Below are 14,498 nucleotides of genomic sequence, written 5' to 3'. Positions count from 1 at the left end.
TTTTTAGTGGAGGAAAAGAGGCCCTAAAAGGCTCTGCGAGATTTCCTTAAACTAACTTAATAAGGCCCTAAAAATTACCAAAAGGATCCCTACGAGGCTTTTTTTTTGCAAAAGTTTCGTGGATGATCGTCCCTAGCCCCACGGGTCAGTCCGCCTCGCTTGTATCTTTTCCTCGCTCCCATTGGACGACCTTTACGCGCGTAATTAAGATTCCCGCCTCAAAAAGAGAAGGTGACCGCCTCGGCGAAGAGAGAGGCCCCCCCCCCATCGTACCGCCCTCTCGGGTCCATCGGTGTCGCCTCGTAAAACGACTCGACTCGACCCGAGTCGTCCAGTCGGGATTGCGGTAGGTCCGATTGTGACTTATGACCGATTAGCGCGCGGTCGAGGGGCGGGGGTGGGCCGCGCCGGAGAGAGAGAGGGGGGGGGGAGATTCATTGAGGCCGGGGCCGGCGAAAGAATGGGCCGCGGCTGCTACCCGCACGACACTTGAATTTATGGCCGCCGCCACCGCCACCGCCGGACCGTCGCGTCGCGTCGCGATGTTCGCGGTCCCCGAATGAGTGGAGCCACTTGGGGTGGAGTCTCGGAGGGGGAGTCCGACCGCATATCACGGGTCCTTTCAGCGTGGACCGGAGGAACGACCACATTTTTAATTACGTAAGTTCTGCGGTTAAAAAATGGGGGAAACGCGATACTGAAGTCATTTCAGGAGGAAAACTGGATGGTGCTTACGTCCTTTCGACAAGAATATAGGCGATTTTTTTCTCTTTTTCCATTTACTTTTTTTGTAAGCTTTGTCCAGCAGATTCGTGCAGGGGCGGACTGGCCATGGGGGCGGAGAGGCGATCGCCTCTTAACAATTTGCCGCGAAGGGGCCCCCGCGGCGAATGTTTTTCGAGTCATCGTTTTTTTCCCGTATTGTTGTAATTTTCCTATCCTTCTCAGTCACTAAAAGGTCCCGAAATCCTTGAAAATTTGTCTCTAAGAGACATGAAAGGTCGCCTAAAGCTTATGTGATGAAGGGACCCCCGAAGAATCCTGAGAATGGGATATTTTGAAGTTCAAGTACTATAGAATCCAACTCCAATAATGCTTAAAATTGCGTTTAAAAAGTGTGAAATTTTCAAAATTTTTCGGGGGAGAGCCCCCGGACCCTCTTAGAGGGGCCCCCGAACGACAGGAGGGGCCCCCACATTTAGGTCGCCTCCTAATTTTTCGACTACCAGTCCGCCCCTGGACTCGTGGAGCTTTTCTGACCAGTAAATCGGACCTAGTGGGCCATTTCCAAGTGGATTTGCCTTGTTTCGGCTCGACAGGAGAATTTTCTAGTTTGACCCTAAAAATTTCGTACCTAACAGGCTGGAGGTCTTTTCGTGACATCAAGGTATGAAGAAAGTGTCCGAGGGAACTTCTGTACTCTTCAGTGGCGTGGCGTGAATGATCGATTGTCGATATTCCTCCATGTGAAGCTATGGTAAAGAATCGATTATTACGGTGTTCGCTGTGAACACCATGTTTATCGATCCTTTCCCATAGGTTCGAATGACACATCTATCGATATATCGCAAAGCACGCCACGCCACTGGTACTCTTCTTTTCCTCCCTTCACTCAGCGGTCGCGACTTGCGATTCCGAGTGGCTGCAGCGCATTTGATTAACATCGTTGTGATCCTGGTTCGATTCTGACGTCGAATTTTTACGAGGTCGCAGATTTTCAACACAAAAATGTGTTCGCTTCAACTCAAAGCTTTAGTCGATTTGGCACAGGGAAGTCTAACAGAAAAAAAAATTAACCAACCAACAGCTTGTCTTACTTCGTACTTTACTTCCCACATCAACACCAAATTTTGTAAAGTTGAATGAGAACCAAGGTGTTGTATTGATACAACACCTTTGTTCTCATTCAAATTTACAAATTAAAATGGTGTTGTTCCAATCAAACCTCATTATTCAAATTTTGATTACTTTTTCTCACAGTCTCACGGTCTAAGGGGTCAGTAGCGCTGGTCTCGGAATCGTGTTTTGATGCCTGATTCCTGTAGATCTGCCAAAAATAATAAGATCTGTCCAAGTAGCAACTCTCCACGTTCAGCACTACCCGAATTATCGCGCTTTGAAAAATTCGGTTCATGGCGTCATCCACCGCGGGAGTGACACCCTTGGTTTCTTCCACCTTGCTTTCATCCGAGGTCTCACGTTGAGTGACCAATGCAAATGTAAGTCTCCCAGACTGATGAAAGCAGGGTGGAGGAAACCAAGGGTATCGCTACCGCGGTGGATGACGTCATAAACCGAATGTTTCAAAGCGCGATATCTCGGTTGATATTGAACGTAGAAAGTTGCTGTTTGGACGGATCTTATTATTTTCAGCTGTTCTGCAAGATTCAAGCATCAAAACACGATTCTGTGACCAGCGCAACTGATCCATTAACACACACAAAATTAACCAACAGCTTGTGTTAAAGTACCTATATAGCGAGAGTATGGACAGATCGCTTCATGAAGGGCTTAGGGCCCAAAAGTGCAGCCACCCTTCTAACCAACTTCTAACACACAAAATTTCACTGCCAGTCTGCGAATTCCAATTCTAACCAAGATGGCTAAGAATGTATATAAATGAGCGTTCTTCCGCAAAAATGAGTAAATTTATGCAAAAACTAAGTCAAATTCGTGCTTTATAAACGATGGTTCGTAACAATTTTATCAGTAAATCGCTGTGGATAATTGAAATTCATAGGTTGGCAGCATTTCTGGGCCCTAACTTTATTCGCGGAGGCATCGGTGAAGGCCTGATGAATTTTCGGAGTTTCACATCTGTCTATACTCTCGCTATACAGGTACTGTAGCTTGTGTTACTTGGCGTTTTATTTCCCAAATCAACACCAAAGCTTGGTTCCTCTTTTTAGCAGTCTAGAAGTCTAATTTTGAGCTTGTCTTGTAGTCCATAGGAAACGGCGGTAATGGTATAAAATGGGCTTATCAGGAAGCGTGGGAACGGAGCTCGGAAGCTCGGAGTGATGTAAACTGCGTCTGCGGCTGCGGACGACGGCAGCGGTGGCGACGCAACGGTGGCTACCAGAAACTTATTAAACTGAAATCAGTGTTTTATTTATCGTTGCGAGGGGCACAAGGGCGTCGCGGTCCGCCTTCCACGGAATGGAACTCGGGAGCAGTGGCATAAATATGAGCCCCGGGACCTGCCTACCGATTCCATCGGATTTTTATTTACCTTTCGGCGATCGGCCCTGCTCCCTCGCTAATTGGCTGTTGATTAGTCGATAAATAGTGTGCACTCCGCACTCGTACACAAATCATCCCCTTCCACGCGGCTGCCGTTCCGCCCGCTCGTTTCCGCGTTCCCCCACGGGGAACCCGGGATTTTTTCCATCGGAACGGCAACGCTGCGCTTCTGACCCGGCTCGTCGGTATTACATTTTAATTATACTACAACTTCATTATTTTCTTCTCGTATTGTCTGGTCCGCTTATCATTGCCCCTCCCCCCTCCCCGGGTAGGACTTTCTCGTGGAAATTTGTTCCGTGCATTGTAGGTCGGACCAGTAGCACAGAAGCTTCCAACTAATGGAACTCCTGCATGTTCGTGCGACTATACTGCGTCTCCCAGGGTTGCCGAAAGGTACGTTCGATCCAAGCACTGGCCCCGGGGTGGCATTTAGCGTAAGAAATATATGAAAGATTGGAAATTTCAGTTAAATATCTTACGAAATTTCACGAGGCTGTGAAACATGACATATTTTTCAGGAGCTAGAGTATGCAACCCGTATACTCAAACACACGTAAGTAGAAGGAAGTCACAATTTTTACACTTCGGGACACATGAAAAGGAACTGGTGTTTTCCAATATCTTTCATGAATCTCTAAAATTTCATGAAATATTTCACGTGAAATTTTAAGATTTTATTTTTTAAGAAATTTTGCCACCCTGTACTTTGGCCATTTACAGTCGTCGTGTTTATGTACATTTTTCCTTCGGTGATTTTTGAGAGAACATCGATTTACAAGAAAAAAAATCAATACGATGTAATGATTGGCGGCAAAAATAAATTTCTCCGATTTTTTGGACCATAATGGAGAAAAGTCTCCAACATTACGTCTTCTTTTCTAATTTTGACAACGAATGCTTGATTTCAATCTATAGCCAGTTTAAGAAATCGATTCTGGTTTTAAATCAACCCCAAAAATTGATGCAATTCTTTCGATTGTTTTCGCCAACAAAATGTCTCGAAATAATCTATGTGAGGTCGCCGACCCTACTATTCAGGGGTGCAAGTAGTTTTTTCCCGCGGGACTGGTCGGTAGAGATCAAATCGGAAATGTCCCGAAAATTTTAGATTTTGAAAGATTTTCTGTCAGAATTTCCCGAACTAGAAAAAAATCGTTAAAAATTCTGCGAACCTGAGGGGCCGCTCAAGTTTTACGTAACGCACTCTCTCCGATTTTTTGACACCCCTCCCCCATATCGCATCCGTAACGCAGCCTTACACCCTCTTCTTTTGAATTACGTAACGCTGGTTTGATCCCCACCCCTCAATGTTCGAAAAAATTCATTCGGGGAGGGCGGAATTTTCAATTTTTTGCAAGTTTTTTCAAAACTCCCCTCCCCCACTCCCCGTCTCGAATTTGTTGCGTAACGTTTGACTTGACTCCCCTCTCCCCTTGTAACGCACTGTAATGCTAGTTGAACCCCCCCCCCCTCCCCTCAAAGTAATAAGTAATACTTGAACGGCCACTTAGTTCCTATGTGCTAAATTTCAATCTATATAATTGTTTATAACTGGTGAGTTAACACTATTTCTTTTCCTATCTATGGATCAAGATAGCCGAAGGATTTCCTACTTTCCTATGATATTTTATTGAAGGAGTTGTGATCAGTTTTTTTTTTTTTTTTTTTTTTTTTTTATGTTTCAAATTGAATTTTGAACTAACTAATTTTTCTCAATGGATCGTCAAAGATAGGCCGATTAATTTCCTCTGTTTTTCCAATGCGTCCGTCTACGTTACCGGGTTGCGAGGTTAAGTTTTATAAAAAAGCGAAAATGACAACGGGATTTTTAAACATGAAGAATCGAGAGCAATGCGATTTATTTTGATCTCTGCTTTCAACGGGTCCATTTTTCAAGCCCACTCCGCGTCCTCCACACTGCCCGTGCTGAGGTAGAACGCCGTATGAACATTCGAGAGTTGCCAAATTCCCCTTGATGAAGCATGTATTTTTGACAGCATATTTTTCCTTGAAATTTTCGAATATTTTGGATAAAATTGCGCGCAAAATTATTTGAAAATTTTGAAAAATAATATTCGCAATTTTCCCAATAAATTCGGTTTTTGTCCAGGGTGTCAAGCATCAGGATTTTCTTGATTCTCCCGATTCCATGAGAATTTGTGATCCATCAGGATGTGAGGAAGAATCGGTCGTAAAATCAGGATTTGAGAAAATTCAGCCGTCCGATCGGATTTTTTTTTTTTTTTATCGAGCTATTTTTGTGAAGTTACATTCGCCTAATCTCTCTCCGCCAAAAATCAGGATTTGGAAAAATTATGAAATCAGGATCTAGCAGTCGAAAATCAGGATAAATCAGGATTTCCTAAAATGGTAAAAACTAGACACCCTGTTATCGGAGGAAACTTGGCAACGTTTGAAGGCTCATACGTGGTTCTTCCTTAAGCACGGCAGCGCAGTGGAAGACGCTGAAAGAAATCAGACAGAAACGATCTGCCCATTACCGACCGAGGATTCGATCATCGCGGGACAATTTTCGAGTGAGGCTGAGGCAAGCGCTTGATTAAAATTTCAACACCGGAATCCGCTCATTCACACCTCGGGCAATTCGGATTGTCAGCGGGGCTCAGAAATTAATGTATCTGCTCCTCCGTTTTTTTTTTCGTTTATCATCTCTTTTTGAATCGTCTCGTTCTCGGGAGATGTCAACATCGTCCCGACAAATTTAATCGGTTCATTTCGTGGTTTTCTCTCGAATACGAATCGCATGACAAGACTTGCACGTCTGCGTTGCCAGCTATCGACATTGAGCTGGGCTCAATTTTGCGGTAAGGAACTGCACGGGAAAAAATGAAATTGCGGATTTTATAATTTTGTCGGTAAGAGGGTGTCTATAAGTCCGGAGTTTCCGGAAAGTTCGGAAATAGTACTGATTTGTCAAGCGCGGTCCGGAAGTACTGAAGAAGTGCGGAAATTCCGCAAAAAGGTTCGGAGTTTTTTTTTCATTTTTGTCGCAATTTGAGCAAGAAATTCAAATTTCGTCGATTGGAGGTACTGAAAAAGTACCGCATTTTTCTGTTGAGAAGGTACTGAATTTCTTGGGAATGTATTGGAAAAGTGCTGTAAAAGTACTGATTTTTGGGCACCCTGATTCAGGAGACATTCTGATTAAAAAAGTGCATTGAAAAAACTTTACGGGCTGTATAGACATACCGTCCATTCCGGGCTCAGGAGCTGAAAGTTCCGGGTACTAGCCGTAGATTCGATTGCCCCGGGTGCTGCGGTCTCTGAGCCTGGAACGCGGACGGTATGTCTATATAGCCCGTAGGTACGGCTTCCACGGCCGGAGTTTTTTTTTCAGTGTATCCAACATGTTTAATGTAGATTTGACAATAAAAAAGCTAATTTAACAACCCCCATGGTTACTCTATCGTTTCACTATTGTAAAATTTACATCTGAAGCATGTTGGACATATTTTTTAACAATTTAAGCGTTAAATCAGCAATCCATTTTTTTCCGTGTACAATTTATGGCTCATGCGTAAAAACACCTGTCTGCGCAGGAGAACTTATACCACGTATGTTGTTTCTGAAATAAGCCGAAAGTTGTAGTTCCTGTTTGCAAAATGTAGCCCAACCAATCGGACACCCAACCAAATACTGTGTCTGTAGATTGTTGTTATTTCACTCAATAAAAAAAAAAAAAAAATAATAATCAGCGAAACTGTGTTTCACGTTGTTTTTTCCTCTCTCGTCTTAGCACTGTTAAAAATTTCCGTCTCTATGGTTACTTTGGGTTACTTTAAGTTACTTTTTTTTCGGTCAGACCAAGCATAAAAACTTGGTTACCCCTTTGCTCATAAGTAGAATTTATTGATTTTACGTATAAAAAAAAAAAAAAAAAAAAAAAAAAAAAAAAAAAAAAAAAAAAAAAAAAAAAATAATAATAATGTAAAAAATGCATTAAAGTGTTGTTAATTTTGTCAAATCATTCATATTGTCGACGCAAAATAAACTGCAAAATTTGACTGAGTCAAACTTCATGGATTATGAATCCATAAGTAGGGATCCGCATATCTGTATGGATTAAAGGTAGAGAATTCCACAATTCCTGTTCTTCCAGACGATTTGCATTATCTAACGTTACTTTGTTGCTCAATACCCTTGTAAATGTAATTTATATTAATTCATCATTGATACAAGGCATATAGTTTTTGTAGTAATCACGATATGTTTAAATAAAATGTGTTTAAATTTTTTAAAAAAAACCGCACGGCCCCTGGTCCATTACGTGGCCAAGAAGTCATTACCGTGCTTATTTTTTTGAGTGTCCCTTTCTTCGGTGTAAAAACTCGATACTAATTCGATATTTTTCTCTTGTTTGTTTCAGGTCAGTACCAAATATCACGTGCTCGGGTTGAATCGTTGAAATTGTAATTGTACGTAATTTCTCTCATAATTTCGACCCCCTGCTCTCAAAACACACAGTTGAGGGGATTTATGGTGGCCGATAGCGACTAAGTGAGGTCAAAGTGAGGTTATCTTCATCTTGTCGACTCCTTGTTTTCCAAATTAGCTCTTATCCTCGTCTCCAACTACTTTTCACTTTGAATTACATCCCGGGCTTCGCAGCGCGTGGCTCCTTGTCCCCAACCTCGGTTTCCCGCGCTACACCGGCCACCGCACAGTGATGTCAAAGTAGTTCGTCAAACTTCCTTTCAAATAGTTTTAAAATCATGTATTTTGTGCTATAGTAACCTTACCATGGGGTTCGACCTCTGGCCGCGAAATCGTCCAGCCCATCGACCGTCTTACTCCCCGTCCATCGTGTATCTTAAAAATTATTTTATTTGCGATAGTTTCCCTTTTTCGGACTTTGAACACCCCTTCCTCGCCCCGTTTATCGAGCGTCTTTAAAATCATTGAATTGGAATAGAGAGGATTTTAAGGGCTTGGAGGACGAGGTGCATAAGTGCACTTCTTGCTGTTTCGATAAACACTTGTTTGAAGTTTCGAAATTACACGGATCCTTATGACCGAAAGGAAGTTGACTTTTTGATGCTTACCCATTGGAATTGGGGAGCGATTTTTTCACAGAATATGCATCAAGACTAGTTTTACTTGAAATCATTAATATCTCAATTTTTTTTCAAAAACTGCACTTATGCGCCTTGTCCTCCAAGTCTCTCATTTCAGACGTGAAAATTAAGATGTTTGACCCTGGAGAATAAAGAAAACCGAAGAAAATCCTTGGAAAAGCGTTTTCCCATTAATAATTATCTCGGTTGATTTCAATCTGCAGGGTTGCCACAGTCAGGAAGTACCGGGAAATGTCAATGAATTTTATATAGTCAGAAGAAACTTGGAAATATCAGGAAAAATGTCGAAAATGTCAGGGAAAATAGAGTCCCTTTACACTGAGAGTTAAGACAACCCTCCTCATGGAGTCACTAACGGGAATGAAGATTACTCAAATTGAAAGTTTCTGGTTATCTGTGATCGGCTCATTCTCAAATCCCTCTCTTCGTTCCTCCTCTCATTCCGTTTGTTCCTTGCCGAACCCGTCATTCCCCGGTCCATTCCAGATTATAATCTTTGCAATTTGTGAAAATGTAATCTTTATTCCCGTTTTTGACACTGTGGAGGCCTAAAATACGGGAACCAATCAGCAATGGATTCACATCTCAGTATAAAGGGACTCTACACGGAGAAAAAAAATTCGTGCATGGGACCCGAAGTTAAGGTCATATGGATCTCTGAAGTTTTCGGATTTCGCCTCCGAAAACTTGAGGTCTAGCTGCCGAATTCAGGTCAGACATCTGAAGTACCGAGGTACATACCTAAGGGTTCGGGTCACACATCTGAGTATTCCAGTACTTACCGCAGTAATTCGGATGTCTGACCCGAACCTCGGCTGTTGGACCTCAAGTTTTTGGATGCGTGATCTGAAAACTTCAGAGATCTATATGACCTCAACTGCGGGTCCTATACACGAAGTTTTTTTCTCCATGTAAAGGGAAAAATTGTTAGGTCACCTTTTTTTGGTTTCTAAGATGAGTTTCACGTTTCGAAATTTAGTGAAATGCGAATGAAAAACAAGTGTAGACGAGGTGGGAATTTTTCATCCGAAAATCCCACAAATTGACCGTCAGAGTGGCAACGCTGATAAAATGACTGAGGATGAGTGACCTGACCTCCCTCCCAGGAGTGAAGAGTGCTCCGTCTCAGCGCCGCGCCAGTATCTTCCGGATTACGTGCCTCCCGATTCTGGGTGTCGTCAGGACTGTGGCTCTCACGTAGGTCAGGACCTCACCGCGAATGTTGGCCAATTTCACGGTGATCCCAGTCCGCTCGAAGTGAGATACGTCATCACGATCGCACCATCTTGCAGACTTGCTGACTGCCGATCCACGGATCTGAAGGCGTCATGCTGGTCCCTCATTATGTCGTCATTAGATTGCATTTGACAAACGTGAAAATCCCTCAATTTTGTCTGGAAAAAATCGTGTGGGAGCTAAGAGCTGAGACCGAGACAAACTCTCGGGGACTATCTCTCAGAGACTATCTACCTCGCTCTGGATTACTAAATGTATTATTACTATAAGGCGGTAGAAATTAGAAAACTCATTTGAACTGAAACAAATTTCTTTTGCTCAAAAAAATTTAGTTCACTCAATTAAGTTTTCTTTAAATCATAGAGAATTATCTTGCTTTTAAAAATTATTCTATTTTAACTATTTTTCAGCAAAGATGAAACAAAAAACTGAATAAGAAGTTTTTTTGTTTTTAATTTGGGTAAAATAGTACGTAAAATTATACCCAGACTAACAGTTCATTCTGCGTGATCGTTACGCTCGTTGTAAGTTCCACGCAGTGGCGTGGCGTGTTTTGCGATATATCGATTGTTATGCCATTTAAACGTATGGAAAAGGATCGATAATCAGGGTGTTCGCAGCGAACACCTTAATAATCGATTCTTTACCATAGGTTTAAATGGCATAACAATCGATATATCGCAATTCTTGCCACGCCACTGCCGTTTAAACTTGGTTTAAACCTATGGAAAAGGATCGAGTATCAGGGAGTTCCGTAATAATCGATTTTATAATAATTGTAAGTTCCTCGAGTACGTAACTTCATGCAAGGAGGAGTGAGAAGTAATAACATGTAAATCCCTAAGCACTTGGTCCCTATTATTTTAAGACAACGAGAAAACATATAAAGTCTCATATCCTTAATTAATTAATTATTCTCCTCCCTCTTAGTTTACGCGCGGCATGCGCTGCGATGAGAGAAAGTTTTCGGAAAAGGATATGGTGATAGCAGACCGATTTTTTCGCTGTTGATGAATATGTTACGTTTTCATTACTGAGATTAAGAAGTTTCCAAACGATGTTTTCTCTGTGAAAGAGGAATTGTGTATGAACGTATCCGAATAAGAACAGGGCGTCTAGAAATCATGTACCTCAGCTTGAACCGAAAAACAATATGATGAGAGAAAGAAGGAGAACACGAAGAAGGCAAGAGGGAGAACAAGGAGAAATTAGAGAAGATAAACGAAAGTAGAAAAAGAGAAGCGAGAGAAGAAGAAGTTGATGAAGAAAAGAGAATGAAGATGAAGGAAAGAGTCTAAAAGGAAAAAGGAAGCAGAAATGAGGAAGAGAAAGAAGATACAAGAGGAAGAAAAAAATGAGAGGGACGTAGAATAGTGGTATTATTGTGAAACTGCACGCGAAATCTGAACTCACTACAAAAATAACTGTTTATCGAATCGGAAGAGATTATATTGACTTTGACGCAATATTGGTTTGCCTTCAATTTATGGTGTAGGCAACGTAAGCTCCCGCGTGGTCGAATAGTGGTATCGTCATATAATGGTACGCTCAATGGGGCAACACGAATAAAAGCTCTTTTCCAAACGGGAAGAGGCTACTTTAACGTCATACCAGGTTGCCTCCAATTTTTTGTATAGGCAACCCGAGCACCCTCGTGGTCGAATAGTGGTATCATCATGATATGCTACGCTCACTTATTTTTCGATCGAATTATGCATTGAACGGAACAATTTCGGCCTTTTGTCCTGGTATATTCCAGAAAATTATTTAATTAATCAATGAAACGGTGCCAATGAAAACGGTTTTCTTTTAATTTCATTGCCGCCCTTTTCTATCAATTTCTACCCTTGAAAATGAAATTCGGTTGGTGTGTGCTCACAACGCAAAAACGAGAGCTTGCAGAAGATAGAATTTACGCGCTGTCTTGCATAACAACATCCGAACCTGCAAATAATTAAGGCCCTTTTCATTAAGTTTAAATTCAAATTCCTCGATATTTAATCCGCAGTTTTTTATGAGCTCTGACACTCTTAAGAAAAAAAGGTGACCGAGCAGTATCATTTGGACCGCGTTTAGCAGGAAGGAACCAAGCCACATCAGCTATTGCCAAATTGTACTGGGCAATTTAATTTTTTACAAGAGAACGTTTGTGCAGATTCCTTGGAAAATTTTGAAGAATTTGTCTCGTGCAATGCAGAAAATTCACTGAAATTTGCACAAAAATCCGCACAACCGTTTTCATGTGAAAAATTAAATTTCCCACTTAAATTTGGCAATAGCTGATGTGGTTTGGCTCATTTCTGGTTGACGTGGTCTATTTGATTATTTTCCTTTTAAATGTGTATCATACGTCCTTCTAGGATAAACCAAATAGAAACGAATATTATGATGCTAACAAAATGAAATCACACTTCTTACATAGAATTTTTGGTATAACAACTATATAACGCCAAAACATGATTTAAACTAAATTTTTCAGAGGCAATAGGGCTCATCATGTACTGCTATACAGCAACAAGCAGTTAAATCTATTCCTGATGAATAGAATTCCTTAGCAATAGCTGAAGTGGCTTGGTTCCTTTCTGCGTAACGCAGTCCAATTTTCTTTCCATTTTCTCAAAACTTCATTTTTGCCCTTACCTCGCTGTCAAGGTGGTACAGTGGACTCTCGATAATTCGAAATTGAAGGGAAACGGCTTTTTCTTCGAATTAGCAAGGTTTCTAAATACAGAGGGATCGAATTAAAAAGATTCCATGTGGAGAAATTTCGAATTAAAGAGGTTTGAATATGGAGGGGCAATTGGACGGAATTACGCCAAAAGGAACCAAAAATATCAACTTATTTACTTACTGAAGTAAAAATTACACTAGGTAAGACATTATTAATTATTTATATTCAATTTTAAAATTATTGCACTGGTCCATAGCAGAAACTTTTGAACCACCCGGTAGTAGTCGACACATGTAAGAGCGCATGGAAGACAGGCCGAAGCTTAGCTTGGTAACTTGGCGAACAAAGGGAGAGAGCGTCATCTCTTAGCTGGAAAATAAACCGGGGGAGGGCGGGGCGGGGCGGGGGTCTGAAAAGTGGCTGCTCGAGGCTAAACGGAAAGTTTGGCCCCCAGTTGAAAGTTTTCGACCGTATTAAAAGTTATAGTTAAAAACGGAAGCGGAGCAAGTTATTCAAACTTAGGATGTTTCGAGCGCGGTCGCTTCGCGGGGGGCGTGGCCTAGCGATTTGACTCCGGGCGTGAGCCGCGACCTATTCCTGTTTTCCCGTACGCGTAACCCCCCCCCCCCCCCCCTTTTGAACTTTTTGAATTAATTTTTTTCGGATTTTATGCTCCCTTTAACTTTTCGGTGAAATTTTGGGGGTTCGTTTTTGAAAAATGGACATTTCCGATTGGCAAAAGGCCCTCCGTAGTTTACACTATGTTTAAGGTTTCGTCTAGCCGCTGCGTTTCCATCAAAAAAAATTCGACAGTGCGCTGAGGCCCGTTGTCAAACGGAACTATGTATTCTTATGGATCTCAGGGCTCATGTCTTAATACACATAGTTCCTTTTGGTAGAAATGCGTCCAAATGTTGAAAAGACAATGTGAAATGCGATTGAAAAAGTAACCCTTACATCTTCTTTAAAAAGTGTAAGAATTTTGTTTAGAAATCGAATTTGGGAAAGTATATGTCCTTTTGAAAATAATCTTTTGAATGAAATGGAAGAAAGACTATTGGTTGGTACCGGCATAAACATTTGAATCAGTTACTTCAAAGGGGAAAAAGTTTGTTTTTGCATGAGCCTTGAGTTGCATAAAAGTACATGCTAACTGAGACTCATCAAGGAATGGACCTGCTCCCGTTTGAAAACAACTGATTCATGTGAAACAAGAAATAGCAGTAATGCAGAATAGTGCTGCTCTCAAAAAACAAGTATGGGAAGAGTGACTTGCCGACTAAGTTATGGATCATGGAGCCATAAAATATAGTTTGTGGAGCCATGCTCATTGGTTCACGACCAATAAAGTATGGCTTAGAAAGCCATACTGTACACGGTAAGTAACTTTGGTTAGAAATTATGGATCTCCGAGCCATTTTCCATGGGTCTCAGAGTCATACCTTTTTTGGGGTGGGGTCTCATCTCTTTTGTGGGAAAATCAAAGGCAGAAAACACCAAAAACTCCGGTGGTGAACATCCTTCCCCCTCAGCCTTGCTTTGAAACTCATTGGAGTTCATTTAGTAACTCTAATTCCGATTTTTTATAACTTTGATTCGCCCTCAGAATAGCACATTTCTACGGCCCTTTTTTTTACCTAAAATATTCGAGCCACATTCATGGTGATTTTTCCTTTCCTTACAAAAATATCACTCATAGACCTTGTCTGATACACTGGAAGAAAAACCACATTGGATCTAGAGTCCTGACTCCTAAAAACATCGACAAGAAAAAATCCTCTCGACTCAATCGGAGTTTTGCTTAAATCAAGAACCAAGCCTCTTAATTTGAGCGGATTTCCTTTTGATCTAAGCAAAAATCTGATTGAATCAAGAGTATTTTTTCTTGTCAATGTTTTCAAGAGTCTGGACTCTAGATCCAATGTGTCTTCTTCTCCAGTGTAGGCATATTATCGATTGAAAACACTTGGTCTCTTCCGATGATCTTCTCACCCTTCTCCCGTCAACATCGATGACCCTTTTACTTACAGTATTCGAGCCAAATTCATGGTGATTTTCCTATCCTCACGAAAATATCACTCACAGGCCTTGTCTGACACACTGGAAAAAACCACATTGGATCTAGAGTCCAGACTTCTAAAAACATTGACAAGAAAAAATCCTCTTGACTCAGTCGGATTTTTGCTTAAATCAAGAACCAAGCCTCTTAATTGAGCGGATTTCCTTTTGATTTACGCAAAAATCTGATT

The 14,498-nt window shown here is 41.4% G+C and overlaps 1 protein-coding gene across 3 annotated transcripts in view; it reads left to right on the top strand.

The window, feature by feature from the left end:
• sowah (ankyrin repeat domain family member sosondowah) overlaps window positions 1-14,498 on the top strand; it is a 118,840-nt gene that overhangs the window by 83,275 nt on the left and 21,067 nt on the right. The window contains exon 7 of one of the 3 annotated variants that reach the window (XM_072296108.1): window positions 7,634-7,909. The exons of the other annotated variants lie outside the window; for them this stretch is intronic. Coding sequence (XP_072152209.1) covers window positions 7,634-7,672 — 39 coding nt within the window. The 3' untranslated portion in view covers window positions 7,673-7,909. Of the gene's footprint in view, window positions 1-7,633; window positions 7,910-14,498 lie in introns of those variants that run through there. 3 annotated transcript variants of the gene reach the window in all.

This window comes from Bemisia tabaci, chromosome 2 (assembly GCF_918797505.1).
Source record: "Bemisia tabaci chromosome 2, PGI_BMITA_v3".
NCBI lineage: Eukaryota > Metazoa > Arthropoda > Insecta > Hemiptera > Aleyrodidae > Bemisia > Bemisia tabaci.
Note: the sequence above shows the minus strand (reverse complement) of the source record. Positions and strands in the feature narration are given on the sequence as shown.